This window comes from Girardinichthys multiradiatus, chromosome 4 (genome assembly GCF_021462225.1).
Source record: "Girardinichthys multiradiatus isolate DD_20200921_A chromosome 4, DD_fGirMul_XY1, whole genome shotgun sequence".
NCBI classification, from domain to species: domain Eukaryota; kingdom Metazoa; phylum Chordata; class Actinopteri; order Cyprinodontiformes; family Goodeidae; genus Girardinichthys; species Girardinichthys multiradiatus.
The window spans coordinates 24125665-24144853 of record NC_061797.1 but is presented as its reverse complement, the minus strand read 5'-3'; the positions used below and the strand labels follow the sequence as shown (position 1 = coordinate 24144853).

The window sequence follows — 19189 nt, the reverse complement described above, 5'->3', positions numbered from 1 at the left end:
CAAGCATAAATATCTTACCAGATCTTAACATTTTTCTTTTAATTTTACCATTTTAAAGAATGCCTTATTTGCTGACATGATTGATTAATGTAGCAAAACCTAACGAGTCTGCATTTTGAGTAGGCAGGATCTTTGTTTTTTTAAGTTTTACTTTAGAAAACTAAAGGATAAGACTTTACTCCTGCAGTTTTCCTTTAATTTAGATTCATAAACTTTAGTTAGGTTAAAATACCAAAACTGCTTGATTGAGATTAAGAAAACATCACAGTAACTAAACATCTGAAATACAGCCTGCATGCTCTTGAAAATGCAAAGCTGTAGTCCAGTAGAGACACTGGACTTGAATCCTTTGGCTTACAAAGGCTAGGAAAGGATGCGTAATGGCACGGCCTTGGGCTACTATTAAAGGCTCAACCTCAGAGGACAATGCAATAAAATACGAACATGCTGCAATTTTAAACTTTTAAAACTTGAATGGGCACAAAAGATTCATGTTTTTATTTTTACAATTTTATTCATTCACAATTTAAAGAATTGATTTACCTATATAAACAGAAGAAAAGCTGGCCGATCTGACAAAAAAAATACATGTAAGATTTAAATTTAACAGAAAATTAAGTAAAATATTTTAGATTATCTGTATTCTGCAACTTTGTATCTATAAAAAAGAGTCATATTTAGGGTTTGATTAAAAAACTGAAAAAAATAAAATCACAGTATACAGTACATAGATTCCTCCCACAACTTGCACATAACTAAAATGATGTGAAGCCAAAATTAACATCACAAAGCTGAGGATGCAAACAGTGAAAAATAAAAACAGACTCTTTTACAAAGCACTGCTGGTAGCCTCAACAATCGAGGAGGTAGCTTCTTAGTAAGCATCCCATTCTTGAGTTTTCTTTTTTAAATAATTTACATGAAAAATATAAAAATAATTAAACCACTGAAAGATTTGCACATTTTCATCAGACAGGAGATAAGATGTCAGAACAAAACAGGACATTTTGGTTGAAGTGAGAATTTACGTGTCTTGTCCAAAGATGTGACTATGAAAAAAATTCAACAGTTTGGAGCATAAAGAAGACATGAGAACGTCTTGGTGCTGGAGGAGAACGGTTCCCCACATTGCATGAATTCCTGAGCACTCACATGGCGTGCACTTGTGGATACATGCTCCGAGGGTGTAACCACCTCAATGCGTGCAGTCATGCTTGAGCACACTAAACATCCGTCAGACTCTGTCACGCCCAGTCTCACCCAGGTCAGGATGAAAAGACGTCTGCATTTATTTACTTTGCGATACAATAATGCTCTGCTTATCACATTTGTAAAAGACAAATATTAAGTAAGAAATCGCCAATAATAATAATGCTACTCAACTGTAAAAGAAAGGAGAGTAAATGTGATATGTCATACCTTTTTTTCCAATTTCTACCATCATGTATATGTTTTAAGCCACAGAAAATGCAGATTTATGTTGGTCCATTTAATTTTATTTGGCACAGCTTTTCCATACCTTCTTGTTGACTCAGCTGGCAGCCAGTCTTTAACTGGTGTGACAGGAAATTGGCATTGGATTATTAGGTTTAACATAGACGTTGATTTACTGGACTGAGTTGTGCCACAACTGGCAAATTCTCTTTAAGTAGGTTCAAAATACATGGAAACTGCAGGTCAGAAGCTACATTTCCCCTGAACAGCTTGGAAATAGAAAAAAGAAAACATGATGGCAAAATTAGGAAGAAAAAAAAGCCCAGAGGAGCTGAAAATGACCTAATGAGAGACATAAATTAAAAAAAGGTGCTGTTTTAGTGAATGCTTGGATTATATTGTCTTGTGTACTTATTATTCAGAGGCCACTACAAATAGTCTCCACCCAAACACTCCTGTCTGCTTAAACAATAAATAACACGTGTCAAAGCGACCACACACAGTTGTTGTTAAAACAGTGAAATCTGCTACTTTTATCACATTCTTAGTATCAGGAAGTTAAAGCAAGGAAATACTTGTTTTTTTTACAGACTGACCTCCACCATTCCTGCACAGTTGTGTGACAATCACGTGCTCATAAGCTAGTAGTTATCAATGCTATATATTTCACCCCCCCACCCACTGAGTGAATATTACCAGGGTTCCAACACACTGCTCATTTAAGAGTTTCATATTTTTCAAGACTCGAATTTCCAGCGTTCTCTTTCCTTTATGCCAATTTTTATAATAATGAAACATTAAAGTTCACTATGAAATGATGGCAGATATTTTTTTACAGTATGCAGGCTTTAAATATGAAACCAAAACCAAAAACAGGACAGAAGAAGACACGAAGACCACAAGAAAGAAATGCAACAAGGAAGAAAGAAAAGGAAGCCAGGAGGGAACAAAATAGGACCGAAGAAAGGAAAGAAAGGGAAAACAGAAGGAAGGAAGGTAGGCTACTAAAAGAAAAGAAAGGAAGAAAAGAAACAAAAAACACAAAGGAAAGCAGAAACGACACAGATAAAGAAATAAGGTAGGACATAAGGATGGAAAGAGGGAAGATACAAAGAAGGACAGAAGGAGACAAAGCAAGGGGAAAGCCATAAGGACGGAAGTAAGGTAGGCGACAATAAGGGACGGGAAGGTAGGGACAAGAAGGGAAAGCAGGGAAATAAGAGCATAAGAAAGGTAAAGAACGAAGTACAAAAGGAAGGAAAGAAAGGAAAGCAACAGCTAAGGAAGAGAGGTAGGGCATAAGGAAGGAAAAATGTAAGGAAAGACTGAACGACATAAGGATGTGGGGAAGGAACGGACTGGAGGATATAAAGGAGAGGGGAAAAGGAAGGAAAGACAGAATTACATGTACAAGTAAGGAAGGAAGAACACAAGGAAAAAAGGATGGGCACAAAGTGGGAAGGATAGAAAGAAATACAATATTTAAAACAATGGGAAAAGGAAGTCTGGAAATATAATAATTTTTCTAATTCTATTTTTACATGCTTATCCAGACCTGGGAAATACTAAACTCAAATTCCAGACCTTCCAGACTGCATGGGAACCCTGGATCACTTTAAACTTACATTCACACATACACAAAAAATCTAGCAATGATTATTACATTTGTTACATCTATATATAAAATCATCAAATAAAAAATTAACTGTTGCTGTAAAATTTCATGGATGATACATTTAAAAAGCTTATGCGTACAGAACCCAGAAAAAAAATCATTAAATCTATGACCCCTTTAAGCTTGCATCATCATCATCAATATCATCAGGTCAGTTGATCGCAAGAGGCAGGCAGGCACCGGTGGTAAGATTTTCTTTTGTTGAGCAGTATGTAACATGTAGTACTCAAGTTCATTTCTCCTAGAAATGATCTTTCAGCTGAAAATTCCCTTTCAATGATTTGTTGCATCTCTGTTAACACTAATTACAAACGTTAAGTGCTTGATGAATTGCAAAGGTAGTTGGCACATTTTCTGTTCTGACATATATCTATATGACATATATATAAAAATTACATAATCTTGAAGAATCTAAATTCACATGACAGACATATCTGTGCACACTGACGTACTGAAGTACTGAGGCATCCTTAGTCTTTGATTCGAGGTATGTTGTATGAGTAGTGTACAAGAGGAAGTCCTCTGCTTTGGCAGAAGCAGGCTCTGCCACAGGCTTGAACTTGGTCTGAACTGTCTGAAACAAACGAGTCTCCCTCATCAGCATACTCGGACTGAGCAGAGGGCGTGCTGCTGTCTGCCCAGAACCCCTCGGAACGCTGGCACATAGCAGCTCCAGCTAGAAGGGTGGGACAGCTGTGAGACTTCACAAAATGTCTGCAGACCGAGGAGGCTGAGGGGGAAGAGCAGGTCTGGGCACGCAGTACTGCCTCACACTGTTCGCATACAGTCTCTCCACAAAGCTGCGAGTACACACCACAGTCAAGGCCCAGGTGGGTGGAGGATCCTCCATCTGTGAGCTCAGACCCTCCACCGCCGTCGTCACAACCGCTTTCAGTGCCAGCCTTCGCCTCTCGGGTCAAACCAATGTGACCACGCAGCCTTAACCAGTCCTCTCTGAAGGCTGGACTGAAGAACACATACAACACCGGGTTCAGGCACGCAGGAAGCGGGAAGAAAATGAGAGTGACAGATTTGACGATTTCTGGGCCACCGGCTGTAGAGCCAGTCAGGAGTGGGGCGAAGGAAAAAGCTGCTACGGGACAGAAGAAGATGCAGTTAGTAAAGATGAGCCAGGCTACGTGACGCAGAGCACCGGTCTGCTCTGGATCCGCTAGCTCCACCCTGCCAAGGTGGCAGTAGAGCTGGGTGTACACTGCAGCCATAAAGAGATAAGCCAGGGCGTTGAGCAGGACCAGAATGACTGTAACACTCAGAGCTGGACTCTCACCACCAGTGAACGGCAGGCAGAGAGGAGAAGAGGACTGATCACTGAAGGTCAAAAGAGGCAGACATGCTCCGGCAGCTGCCAGCAACGCCAGCAGCCCTGCAGCCAGGCCAAAGCGTTGGTATCCTCTCAAGCACCTGCGATGGTTGCTGCTGTTTCTCCTGGGGGACATCAACACTTTTCCGAGAATCATCCGGACCGCCATGCTGCGCTCAACGGCTGCCAGCGACAGCAACAACACCGACCACTCTGAAGAGAACACAGCAAGACCTCCTGCAATCTGACAGCCGGGACCCATCTCCCACCACACACCGAACTCTGCAAAGGATCCCCACGTTGCAGCATCGAGCACAGTCAAAATGCTGACATACAGGCCTGTGAGCAGGTTTGCCAGAGCCAGCAATCCCATCAACAGCCTGGCCGGTGACAAAGACGGAGTCAGGTAGTGGGAATAACCAGCGGCTCGCTGAGCAGGCGAGAAGGTGGTCACCAGCACCAGGCTGTTAAACACCAGTGACACCAGGCAGATAAACCAGACTGTCAGACGAATCATCCAGTTACCCAAGAGGTGCTCACAAGGCTTGAAGGCTCCTAAACAAAGAAACATTTAATCGTTTAGAAATAAACACCTAATAAGATCATTTTAATATTATTTTTGAACTCTTTAACATTATTCAGTTAACACAGACACAGAATTAACAGACATGGCTGTTTACCTGGTGAAGGAGAGCAATGCATTATCATTGACACCTGCTCCCCATCTTCTACACCTACGATGACATAAGTATAAGCATGAAGAAGTTATCAAAATCACCAAAAACATCACTGTAATCATGAAGAACTATGTCATGTCTAGATTTTTTTTGCAGTTTTAATGGTATTCTGGACATCTGAGAACTAAACATTCACCTTGAACTACTTGAACAGTAATTTTATCTTAGGTTTTCCAAACCATAAATGAGTACAATGCTAAAACTGACTTCCGATTGTCAAAGTGTAGCATAGGGCCATTTCACTCGCTTTCTAAACATCTGGACTAACTCAGACCAGATTTATTTCAAGAACTGCATCCTTTGTATCTGTCAAATAGAGAATTGGGAACACTCTACAATAAAAGGAGATTCTTTAAGGCTGAATTTGTGAATTACTTTTTAATCTTTTAGTAATGATTAAAAGTTATCGTTTAATCATTCAACAAATTGAATTAACCACAATTATGTTCAAATGTATTATTTACCCCATTAGAAACATAAAGGTATGTATGAACGAGGCAAAGTGCAGTAACTAAATAAATTTGTGTAAAACCTCTGAATGAAAGGAAAAGGAACCGCTTTTAGTTTAATATTTCCAGCCAGATGTATTCTTGCAATAATGCAGTTAGCTTAGCAGCAAGAGAATGTTAGTAAAATTGGTTTTATTTTTTCCTGAAAGGATCCTAAGTAATTTAATCCAGACTTCATTTATGTGGTCATTATTGTGAAGGTACAGCTGACATGGACAGTTTGTCAACAGCCCATAATCCAGGAACATAACTGGGTGATAATCAAACAGATCTTTTCACAGTAAAACATACCGACTTCCTTTCATTCTTCATTACATGAGATTAAGACAGTTACTAAGACTCGCATCTCAGACCAGGAGTCTAAGTCAAGTCTGAAGTCTATTATTTTTGCCACTTTACTACAACTTGAGTCGGATTCTCAAATTTGATTCACCATCTCTGGCAGTCAGTAAATCAAAAACCAAATTACTGATGGGTAGAACAATAAAATCACAAGTTAACATGTCAGCTATTTATTTCCAAGAAACATGAGTTTCCTGCAGCATTCCCACCTGTGGATTTCTTCATGTCAGTTTCCTCGGAAGACCTTGTCACTGACTCACATCCAACAAATGCACAGCACTGGTAGGCGTAAGGAACAGAGATGGACCTGCAAACAATCATTTAAAATAAGGCTTTTAGAGTCCAGCTAAGCTCCATTGTTGATAATGGCCCATCATCTTTAAAATCCCTCCTGAGAAAAGTATTAGAAGTGTGTGCCTCAGCAAATATTTGGGTTTTCTGATTGTTTTCTTCTAAATATTTGGATGTTTTCCTAGAATAGCAACAACTATGCAGAAAACAGATATGCCTGGCTTTCTCATTAAATGTTAACACACAGAGTTGGACTCTGCTTTTCTCTGTCTTTGCATGACATTTCTCATTTGTTTCCAGGGTATCAGCTAACTTAAACAAGCACCGTTCGAGCACTCAGTTTGAGTTTATGCAGTGCAGTCTGTATCACCCCTTTGAAGCACTTGCTCTTTTGTAATACAATTTGTCCAATTCCCAGAAACACACTGTCTCTGTAACCTTGGAAAAACACATGTATCATTACAAAACCCAGCTCCCAGACTGTTGGGATTGTTTTTTTTGTATTTAATGTCCTGATTCTTTCCATATATAGATTTATTATTCAGTTTATTTTTTCTACTTTTTCCTTGTGAGCGTTGGTCTTATCACTTTTCAGTGATAAATAAAAACAAAGTTTATTTTAGAATATATGCTTCAAAAGCAAAAACCACACAAACAATACCTTAATTAATTCACATGACTATTAAGTTAATTAATACCTCTTGAACTTTTTCACATTTTGTCATGTAATTACCCCAACTTTAATGTATTTTACAGGGATTTCTTTATATTTTTTGGGGTTTTTTTCAACCCTGAATTTTTCAACCCTGAATTTTAATTAATTGAGGAAACAAGCTTGAATACACATCTGCTTTCTATTTGCACACAACTTTGCAATTATGCACTACACAAAAGAAATCGCAGTGACAAACACTGAAGATTGAGGTTGTGACAAGAGTGAAGGCAAAACTGCGCTGTATTATATTATGTATTTGATCTGTATTGAACATCAAACTAAAACTAGGGAGAAAGATGAACCAACACATGCAGCCGTGGTAAAATTCAACCTGAGATATTACATTTCCACAGTCAGTTTAAAATGACAGAACCTGCTGGCTTTAATTCTTTTCTCTCCCAAACACTTTAAGCTCAAAGGAGAATACGAGTTACTCACCTGAGTTTAGGCAGGTTTTTTGCCGGGAGAACATTTTTCATCTGTGGGTTTCCTGACAGTTTCAGCTGACTGACGGCACTCAGTCCAGTTGTTGGAATCACAGACAGGGAGTTCATACTCAGATCTCTGCAGAAACGTTTCAGTGAAGCAGGTTAATATTTATGAAACAGTTGCTAAATGGAAAAATGCTTGCAGCAGATTTGTATATATTTTTTTGTAAGGTTTTACTCACAAGTTGGTGAGTCCAGTGAGGGTGAGGAAAGCATCTTTGTGGATAACTCGGATTTCGTTTCTACTCAGGTCTCTATAAAACATCAAAATTAAAACGTAAACCTGGCATGAGGTATTTATTTTCTTAAACTTGTTTTTTTTTTTTACTGTGTCTGAGGAGACTTACAACAAACGGAGCATGGAGAGATCCTGGAAAGTATCTCTGTCGATTTCTTGAATATGATTGTGCTGGAAGCTTCTGCAGATTTAAAAAAAGTATTTTTCACGTTTATTTTAGGAACCATTTATGGTAAAAGCTAACAGCTTATAGCTTAATAAGTTCTAAATTTCTCTGTTTAACTTTATTGCTGTCAGCACTCACATCTCCTGCAGCCGGCTGCAGCCCTGGAAGGACGGTAACTGCTTCACCTCATTGTAAGACAGGTCACTGAATAAAAAAAACAAAAAAACAACCTTAATAATAAAAAAAACAACAACTATCAACTGGGAAAAAACTGCGAACCTAAAAATAATTGTGTATATGTATAATTATTATGTCCCAATTTTAAAAGATAGGTATTTGTAGAGGGTATTCTTCAGCTAAAATAACATACAGAATGAGATATAACCACAGCCTTGTCTAACAAGCATCAATCATTTTTGACCAATTAAGCAAAAAGCTAATTGTATAGCAGCAACGTGAAACTTGGGATGATACACTGTGTGGCAAAAATACATATTTTATTTGATAACATGCTATGAATTAAGACCCATCTTACTATTCAGCAATCCCACTGTAGCCAGAATAACATCACCACAGCATGAAGTAGCAAGTTAATGTGAAAGGGACAAGGAGGAATTCAGAGGAAGAAGCCCTGAGAGCCGGACTGGATGACATGATTTACACTGACAATGGAACTACTCAGTTAGAAACTAATGGACCCCCTGCTGTCAGTCTAAGGGAGGAATTTATGAAGTTGGGCTGCACAATATCTGCAAAACATGTAATTGCAATTCTGTTGCTGAATATTACGACGAAGATGTTGAAACTGTCTGGACCCTTTTCACTGTCCTTCATCACATTGTCCCCACCACTCTTTGTGACATTTGGCTCATTGGCCTACTTAAAATAAACATCAAGTGTTTGCATCATTGACAATTGAAAAGGCCACATATAATATTGGCATGCAGAATTTTTATGCAAGGCACTTGAATTATAATATCCTTGCTTTTTGCAATTGCAATATTGCACAAATGGATACTGCGATGAGGGCAGCAATTTAATATATTTTCCAGCTCTAATGAAATGCATAATACTTTAATTGAAAGAGTCTCTTACAGTGTCTGAAGCAACTTGAGATCTTCACACAGATCAGTGGGTATGGATGATATCTTGGTACCTGAGAGTGTCCTGGAGATAAAAAAAAAAGAAAGAAAAACCAGAAAAAAACAATCACAGTATTTCCTCGCATCTGACACAAAAAAATAACCATAAGCAACAAAGGATGAGAAAATGTTCTTTTACTCACAGACTCTCCAGATTATTAGTCCATGTGAGGATGGGGAAGTCCTTCATCAAACTGGCACCACGCAACATCCTGTAAAACACTTAGAATAAATACTAGAATGTTTCTTGTAAAAACTGTGAAATTACTTGGTGGGGATGACATACAGATACCATAAAGCACATATATTTTTGTTTTAGGACTTGTTTCGGTCACAGCTGACTTGAGGAGGTCAGAAAGATAGCGACTCGTTTTTCAAAGTAAGACTTACAGAGAGCGCAGGTCTGAGAGATTCTGGAAAGCTGAGGCACCCACATATGACAGAGGGTTGTCATAAAGATGTCTGAAATGAGACCAAAAACAGAGGGGGAGAGCACAGTGAGTATGGCACCATCTTCTGGACATTTATGTTGTGCCTTAAACTTGTGTCCTTTAAAGATAACACCACATGTGGGCTTGTCCACAGTGTGAGTTTGACCTTACATGGTTCGTAGCATGGGGTTGTTATGAAAGGACCCTTCTGGAATGGCAGTAATATCATTGCTGTGAAACCCACTACAGGAGAAATGTCAAGGGACAGTGATTAGATACTTTCCCCAATGGCAGGTTAAACCAACAAAGGCAACATAACAGATAAGGCCAATAAGGCCAAAACTAACATAATACAGTAAGCACAGTAAGCACAGTTAGATCATTCAAAAACAAAGAAGACAGCAAACTTAAAAAGATAAAAAATAAATCAAATCTGTGGTTTCTTAACTGGTTTTTAAGTTAGAAGAAGAAACTCCAAATAAAGCCTTCAAAATAATGGCATGGAAGTTGAAATGTTGCATTCATTTTTTCCTCAGTTACAGCATGTCCTGTCCTGAATCTGCAAAGCAACCTCAGACTATCACACTACCACCATATTTGACTAAGATGTTCTTTACTGAAATGTTGCGTTAGTTTTATGTGAAATGTAATGGAGCGCACACCTTTAAAGAATGGTCCACTGTTGTCTTGTCACTCCATAGAATATTTTGCCAAACGTTTTGGGGACCATCAAGATGTTTTTTGGCAAATTTGAGATGGGCCTTTGTGTTCTTTTAGGTCAGCAGTGGTTCTGGCCTTGGAGTTTCCCATTATTGCCATTTTGCCCAGTCCCTTTCTTAATGTTAAATCATGAACTCTGACCTTAACTGAGGCAAGTGAGGCCTGTAGTGCTTTAGATGTTTTTCTGGGTTCTTTGTTGACCTCCTGAAAGAGTTGCTGATGCACTCTAGGAGTAATTTTTGTAGGGATGGCACTCCTGGGAAGGTTCTATGTTTTTCAAATTGGTGAATAATGGATCCAGTTCTCTGGCTCACTAGAACCCCAGACCTTAGAAACTGCGCTGAACCCCTTTCAAGATTGCTAGATACCAATTATTTTGTTTGTAAATTTCTTTAGCTTGGGGAATGATGCTTTTGTTTTTGAGATTGTTTTACCTATTTCATGTTGTCGTACAGGTTCTATTTGAGTATTTATTTGATTCTTTAGATCAGACAGTGATCAGACCTGTGTTAGGCTGGTAAAATGTAACTTAAAATTGTGATTAATCACAGTGAATATTATGTTATAATATTCATGATATTACAAGGGAGGCAATGACTTTTTGCATAATGCCAGATTGGTTTAGATTGCTTCTTTCCACTCTATTCCACATAACCATCATTTAAAACTACATTTTATATTTTCTCAGGTTGTCTTTGTTCAATGTAAAAATGTGTTTGATAGTAAAAAAACTTTTAATAAATGTGACAAAAACAAAGCAAAACTCCCCAAAAAAACCTGTAAGGGGGTAAATACATTTTCACAGCCTGGTATAATCCCCCAGTTCTGTTTGTATGTGAATATAACATTTCACACACAGCATAAACTAGAACAGTCATGCGAAATTCACTGCACTCATGTTTAATTTTTATTTAAAGCTCAAAAAACAAATGCTTGTGGTTTTTAAGATATGCAAACACAGGACAAAGCATCAGTCATAACTTTAATAGCCCTCGGCTTTAATCGCTACATACTTACAGTTCTTTCAGTTTGGGCAAGGCCTCTATTGCTTTGGGAAACTCCTCCAGGTTGTTAAAATTAAGATCTCTAAACAGAGAGAGACAGAGAGAGTTGAGTCACAGTGTAAGACTGCTGCAGCTATCTCATGTGCCTGTTTATGTGAACATTATGGACAGGTTATAAGCCAGATTTAATCAAACGTAAGTTAATCACAGTGAAAGGAAGAACCCATTACATTTTGACAGTTTCAGATCGACGTCTTTAAATATCACTACAGGGATCCTAAAAATGGCTTTTATAAAGATGTCCCCTTAAATTATTATATGTTTATACATAAACTGATTCTATTATGCACTGTTAACAGTTGGGGTGATGTTGTTGAATTTGGGCAGCACAGAGTCACATGACTTTAAATAAATATCACTGATATGTTTTAAAAGTAGTCTCCACAAAAAATATAACCTTTCAGTAGGCTCTAAGTCAATTTGGCCTCTTTCTATTTTAAAACCCCATTTAACACGCATACTTAACCATTTGGTCCTTTACTACTTCCATTTCACAACTGTAAACAAATAATTTTGTTTCCATGTTGTCATCTATTGCGTATTTATTCAATTTATTTCTCTCAATCTTTACAAATTTAATTAATTATGGGGATACATACAAACAGAAATGCTCAAAGGTTTGTATAATTTAGCTTAATTGTATTTTATTTTCTTAAAACTATTTATTACACTCCATTTTCTGTTATTTCAATGCTTAACCCTCTTTGGGCCAGACAACTCAGATTATGACCCGTTTAAAGCTGCACAATATACCAAAAATACAGCGTCAGCTCAATGTTTCAATCAACATTTGCAATAATAACGTCACAACAGACCGCTGTGAATGCATCAACAACCTAATATCTTCCAAGTGTCATAAATACACACGTTGCTTGGCAATAAGATATTCAGCATTTTGAATGGTCTCACTGCAGTAGATTCACATACGTGACACAGATAATAGTACCCAGGATGCTAAAAGTTACAAAAATTGTTGGAAGCGCACATAGAAGTGCAAATTTAATGCAACTGATATTTTCATTGCATTAGTTGTCAATAATATTACCACCTCATGATATCCTAGTATATTGTAGCCCTACCCCTTATCAAACCAAATTAACTCAAATGGACTTCCTGATGGTATAAATTATTTATAGGAGTCATAAAACCATCTAGCCCTACAGTAAACTCAGAGTAGAAAACTGAAAACTGCTTTCAAACGTCTGTTATTAAAGCAGGTTAGAAACGTCTCCAAGGTGTAAACAGGTACAAAATGTCTAAATGGGGGAGTTTGTTTTATTTGAAGTAAAAAGGAAGTAGAAAACACGGACTGGGTTTCAAGACAGTAATACCTACACAGCTTCTAAAATTCATTGAATGCAATTCAAATTTCAAGAAAAAATTAAAAAATTGCTGAAGTACGAAATGACCACCACCTACAAAGCATATCCCAGTCATTTCATTAAGATGTCAGATAATTTGTGAAAAAGGCGAGTCTCCTTTAAATATTCAGGGTTTTAGAAAATGAGCAATAACAGCTCAATTTCAAATTTATCAGATGATTATTCAGAAAGTTAAAGATCCGTGGCTTTGCCACTAGGTAAGGCTGTGAGGCAGTAGGAAGTGAACAGTTGGGAGGGAAATTTTGATAAGCATCATGTACTTTGCTCTATTTATCCTAGAGCAATTAAAGGAGGAAGTGGACACAATGATGTCTGGAGGACTGTAGCAGAGGTGGGTGGGGGAGCTGTTGGCACATACAGACATGAGTCCAAAAACCCAAACTGACTCAAACTGATACATAAACACATGCAGGCATCCAAGTATACATCTGCACACACATATAAACAAAATACTGAATAACTGTGGACTTACAGCGTCTCAAGGTTCACCAGTCCAGCAAAACAGTTGGCTCCTATCTCCTTGATTCGGTTGTTATGAAGATGCCTAGAAAAACAAAATAAGTTACATCTGTGACATATTTGAACATGGTGAAATATTAAAAGATTTTATAAACTGAACTTTTAGAACATTTAGCACAAATAGTTTTTCATGTGCAGCATGTTCGGTGAATGAACTGTCTGCACGGTATCTGTACTCCACAGCAGAGCTGAGCTCACTAATATATTCAGGTTATTTCTTCCTGTTTATTCTGACATGTTTATACAAACCTTCACCAGTACCACTCAGTGTGCATGGGTGCGTGTTTGTGTTTGTGCAAATGTAAAAGAGTAATAACAACTTTGGTAATATCACCCAGACTCTAATGCAAGCTACCAACTTGGAAGGTGCTGTTTTTCTCTCAATCTTTAAAACACTATAAACCTAATTTAATATCACTGTATGGGGCAGCATCCACACTGAAAACCCTAATGGCATGTTTCACTTCCAATGTGTCTGCATAAAAAACACAGCAAAGCATGAGCAGAAACCTATTTTGTCTACTTATTAACAGGAAGTTATGGAAATGAATAATGCAATATTGTTTGTGTATGGATGCAGATTTTTAGTAGCTTTAAAAAATGGTTGGGACTAACACAGAGGGCATGGATAGATACTCTAAAAAAGGACAACAGTTTTAACAATTAAAGCTTTGTTCAACTTCAACAGAATTGTGACAACTGGGGATCAGGCCTTCTCTATCAGTACAACCTAAAGTAAACTTCTAATTTTACCAAGATGTTTCGTGTGACTGGAAATAATATTAATCTCTTGGAGTGGTCCAGTCAAAGTCCCGACTTAAACCTGATAGAGAATCTATAGAAAGAGATAAAGTTTTTCTTCCATGATGGCACGGGCATATTCCAGGATGACAATGCCAGGTTTCATCGGGCTCGGATTGTGAAAGAGTGGTTCAGGGAGCATGAGACATCATTCTCACACATGGATTGGCCACCACAGAGTCCAGACCTTTACCCCCTTGACAATCTTTGGGATGTGCTGGAGATGCAAGATCTTGGTGAAAAATTAATGCAACACTGGGTGGAAATAAATCTTGTGACATTGCAGAAGCTTATTGAAACAATGCCACAGCGAATGCGTGTTGTAATCAAAGCTAAAGGTGGTCAAACGAAATATTTGTGTGTGTATGCCAGGGGTATGACTAATTATGGGCCTAACTATAACCATTTGAGTGCTAAACATAGTCTCTACCTATTTTCAAATATCTCCCCAACACTCTAAAGCCTCAAGCAATGTCTCATGTACTTATCTTCTATTATGTTAGTCTTGTGAACATCCATCTAATGCAACTCTTTGTCCATATTTTAAAGTGCCTTTTAAAATTAGTAAAGGGGAATTATTACCACTTTTCTCTAAGTACATGGTTGCAAAAATTGAGCTCTGCTAGACATGTCCGACGGACATCTGCTTTGAGTCCACCTCGAGTACGCATGGACATCTGCGGAGTCAAGCACACTCAACTCTGTGGGAGCCTTAAGAAAGGCTTGAACATGCTGTAGGGATCAAGGGAACAGCACTAGGATGATTTAAATCATATTTGTCTGACAGATTCCAGATCTAAAAGAGAAATTACCTTCACCCTCCAAAGTTACTTGTTGAGTACCACAGGGTTCAGTGCTTGGGTTAATTCTTTTTACTACATATATTGCTTCAATTGGTAAAATTATCAGACAGCATGGGATACATTTCTAATGCTATGCTGAGGATACTCAGCCATATTTATCCTGATGACTCCAATTATTTAGGTGGTCTACAGACATGTCTTGAAGACCTAAAAACCTCGATGATATTAAAATTATTTGCTTTTAAATTTGGACCACACAGAAAATGTCGCTCAGTCAATCACTTAATTTGGATGGTACTAAATTGGCCTGTGGTTATAAAGTAAATAACCTAGGTGTTTTTCCTTTTTTTTTACCATGACATATCATTTAAATCCCATATTAAACAGTTTCCTTCTTTCACCTCCAGAATATTGCCAATATCAGAAATATTGCCAATACTGTTCCATATGTTCATAACAAAACATTTCCCTCTCAGGCAGCAGGTTAACTGGTGGTTCCTAGAGTCTCTAGAAGTAGAATGGGAGGCAGATCTTTTAGTTATCAGGCTCCTCTCCTGTGGAACCAGCTCCCAGTTGTAGTCCATGAGGCAGAAACCCTGTCAACTTGTAAAACTAGGCATAAAACTTTCCTTTTTGATAAAGCTTATAGTTGGAGTGGCTTAGCTTATCTGTAGTTTCTGCTATATTTTAAAGTGCCTTTGACACGCTTTTCCCACAAATGCAGACATTGAAGGAAAACATCTATACATTGAAGGAATTGTGCAGTAATTAACATGATATAAGGATTGAAGACGTGATTACAGACAATTGTGACACAAAATAGGCATAATTCGATGTTACATTTTGCAAGTCCAAAGTCGCCCGGAAATGACATCAAAGGGGAAGTCTCTGGTCATTCATTGTGTGAGTCAATGATAGCGGTTTAGGTAGAAGCAAAGCTGCATTAAAAACAGTGTTAATACGGTGAAATTGTGTATTGCTGGTGTTAGCAGCAATACTACGACAGCAGAAATTATGTCAGAGGTCAGGATATCTTCCATGCTGTTCAGTGCATATGATATAAATAAAAGGTTGTTGCTTGCTGTTGCCAAACGGATCAAGGCTCAGCAGGTAAGAACACTTCATTGTCACAAAATAATTACAAATTATTATTTTTCCTATAATAATAATCCGAAATTATTATTATTATTAATAAAATAAGATATATTACATGCCATTGATGAGTGATTGCTGAAAGCCAGTGACTCAATTTGCTAGGTTTAATTAGATGGAAAACATTTGACCTAATTTGAATAATAACTTGAATTTGTCTGCCTTGTTTGATACCTAGGATCAATTTGGAATGTATATAAAGCTGCATGTATGATTGGACTGAATTGATTTTTTTATAAATGCCTTGAGATGACATTAGTTTTATATAAATGAAGTGAATTAAAGTGAAATAAAGCTAAACTGTATTTGGTCTAATATATGATTTTAACAGCTTATGTTGAAGAAACCAGTGTATATAGCTGATTACACCTCGTGGTTTGGTGGTTATTCTGCTCTGTACACACCCTGCACTATGTTTATCAGTCCAGACAAACTAGTGAATCATATTGTAAACATGTAATGCCACAGTGCACATTCATATCCTAAACCACAATTAGACCAGAAGCTTAATAAGACTTACAGCACAACTAGACTAGTCAGGTTTCCGAAGGCGTTGTCTGGTATATACAAGATGCGGTTGAGTGCCAGAGTAAGAGCTTGAAGATTTGACTGGTGTCTCAAGGAACTGACGGGGACCTCCGTCAGGTGGTTGTCGTCCAGCCAAAGGTGGCGCAGTTGCTGGAGACCTTCAAAGCTGTCATCAGCAACAGTTGTAATGTGGTTTGCATCTAGGCGACTGAAGGAGATACAAAACAAAAAATAAGTGGATTAACCCTAAGTCTGAAATTGAGCTGATACTTAATGTTTTGAACGTGTTTAATGTCTTTAGATGTTAAATGCAGTAATAAATGTGTGAATTTCTTTATTAAATGATTTACAGTTTTTTGATGTGCTCAGAAGGACTTATGGACTGACATGTTTGTGGTTAATAATTCCCTTTGATCAGAGACTTTAAAATCAAAATATGACAAAGACTCAAGTTTCTAAATAAAATTAGCTAAATAAAAATTCATTCAATATTCCCAAATTCCATAAAACTCAAAATTCTTTAGTCAGGATGACTGCATTTACAGCTTTGACATTATTTTATTACCGGAGTCAATGCAGGTATAATAACATGTCATCTGCATGTCTTGCTTGGTAATTCACTATTTTAGAAATAATCTCTAAGATTTTTGTCTCTGATTTGATCTGTATGAGTTAACTATTTATGATTTAACTATTCAGTTGAAGCTGGTGTTTTGAAGAAACCTTTTAGTGCCAGGAAAAATACGGCTGATACCAAACACAACTTCTAGACTGCACACAGACTTTTTGGACACTGCAAACTTTATGTGATTGCAGATAATGGATGGCAAAACAGGTACAGCAATAAAACATTGGAAAGCTTTACTCTGTAGCTCCACTGTAGCACTGTAAAGTGTAAAGACAGCAAATGTTTTCATGTGCCACCTACAGGGGTTGGACAATGAAACTGAAACACCTGTCATTTTAGTGTGGGAGGTTTCATGGCTAAATTGGACCAGCCTGGTAGCCAGTCTTCATTGATTGCACATTGCACCAGTAAGAGCAGAGTGTGAAGGTTCAATTAGCAGGGTAAGAGCACAGTTTTGCTCAAAATATTGAAATGCGCACAACATTATGGGTGACATACCAGAGTTCAAAAGAGGATAAATTGTTGGTGCACGTCTTGCTGGCACATCTGTGACCAAGACAGCAAGTCATTGTGATGTATCAAGAGCCACGGTATCCAGGGTAATGTCAGCATACCACCAAGAAGGACGAACCACATCCAACAGGATTAACTGTGGACGCAAGAGGAAGCTGTCTGAAAGGGATGTTTGGGTGCTAACCCAGATTGTATCCAAAAAACATAAAACCATGGCTGCCCAAATCACGGCAGAATTAAATGTGCACCTCAACTCTCCTGTTTCCACCAGAACTGTCCGTCGGGAGCTCCACAGGGTCAATATACACGGCCGGGCTGCTATAGCCAAACCTTTGGTCACTCATGCCAATGCCAAACGTTGGTTTCAATGGTGCAAGGAGCGCAAATCTTGGGCTGTGGACAATGTGAAACATGTATTGTTCTCTGATGAGTCCACCTTTACTGTTTTCCCCACATCCGGGAGAGTTACGGTGTGGAGAAGCCCCAAAGAAGCATACCACCCAGACTGTTGCATGCCCAGAGTGAAGCATGGGGGTGCATCAGTGATGGTTTGGGCTGCCATATCATGGCATTCCCTTGGCCCAATACTTGTGCTAGATGGACGCGTCACTGCCAAGGACTACCGAACCATTCTTGAGGACCATGTGCATCCAATGGTTCAAACATTGTATCCTGAAGGCAGTGCCGTGTATCAGGATGACAATGCACCAATACACCCAGCAAGACTGGTGAAAGATTGGTTTGATGAACATGAAAGTGAAGTTGAACATCTCCCATGGCCTGCACAGTCACCAGATCTAAATATTATTGAGCCACTTTGGGGTGTTTTGGAGGAGCGAGTCAGGAAACGTTTTCCTCCACCAGTATCACGTAGTGACCTGGCCACTATCCTGCAAGAAGAATGGCTTAAAATCCCTCTGACCACTGTGCAGGACTTGTATATGTCATTCCCAAGACGAATTGACGCTGTATTGCCCGCAAAAGGAGGCCCTACACCATACTAATAAATTATTGTGGTCTAAAACCAGGTGTTTCAGTTTCGTTGTCCAACCCCTGTACTTCAGAGACAGACCCTTGTCTACCTCTTTCTTTTATTTACCAAAAACATAATACTGCAGAAAAAACTGCTGAACCTCAAGGTTTTAAAAACACTGAACTTAAATTTAATTTACACAAGAGAAAAAGATAAATTCACGACCAGCATTTCCAGATTGACAAGAATCTGCATACAGATTCATCTCCTGGGGGTAAAGTTGTCTTTGCTTAACCACTAAATGAATGCATAAGTGTTCTTTTCACTTGAGCCATGCAGTTTTGTCCTGCTATCCTCCTTGACTGAGTGTCTCACCCTCCCTCAAAATTCCTCAAGTATCTGCGCTGGAAGAAAAACAATCTTCATTTAGCATTTTAAGGCCTAATACAAGTTTTTCCTTTATTTCCTTTACCATAGCATATTTCAGTAACAGACCTCTAGAATCTCAATGAAAAAAAGACATGTGTCAAAAAGACAAAAGGACAACTTAAAGAAAAGAGATGCAACGTGCAGGGAGAGGAAAAAACAACAGTGGTGAGTGAAAACAGAGTTTTTTA

At 38.2% G+C, this 19189-nt stretch overlaps 1 protein-coding gene across 1 annotated transcript in view; it reads right to left on the bottom strand.

Moving 5' to 3' along the window:
• Positions 1-475: 475 nt before the first annotated feature.
• lgr4 (leucine-rich repeat containing G protein-coupled receptor 4) overlaps positions 476-19189 on the bottom strand; it is a 39994-nt gene continuing 21280 nt past the window's right edge. Inside the window, exons 5-18 of the mRNA XM_047362925.1 lie at positions 16451-16666; positions 13128-13199; positions 11227-11295; positions 9661-9732; positions 9449-9520; positions 9202-9270; positions 9012-9083; positions 8055-8120; positions 7860-7931; positions 7695-7766; positions 7463-7588; positions 6228-6325; positions 5111-5164; positions 476-4985 (exon numbers count right to left, since the gene is read on the bottom strand). Of these exons, the coding sequence (XP_047218881.1) occupies positions 3580-4985; positions 5111-5164; positions 6228-6325; positions 7463-7588; positions 7695-7766; positions 7860-7931; positions 8055-8120; positions 9012-9083; positions 9202-9270; positions 9449-9520; positions 9661-9732; positions 11227-11295; positions 13128-13199; positions 16451-16666 (2536 nt within the window). The 3' untranslated portion in view covers positions 476-3579. The remainder of the gene's footprint in view (positions 4986-5110; positions 5165-6227; positions 6326-7462; positions 7589-7694; positions 7767-7859; positions 7932-8054; positions 8121-9011; positions 9084-9201; positions 9271-9448; positions 9521-9660; positions 9733-11226; positions 11296-13127; positions 13200-16450; positions 16667-19189) is intronic.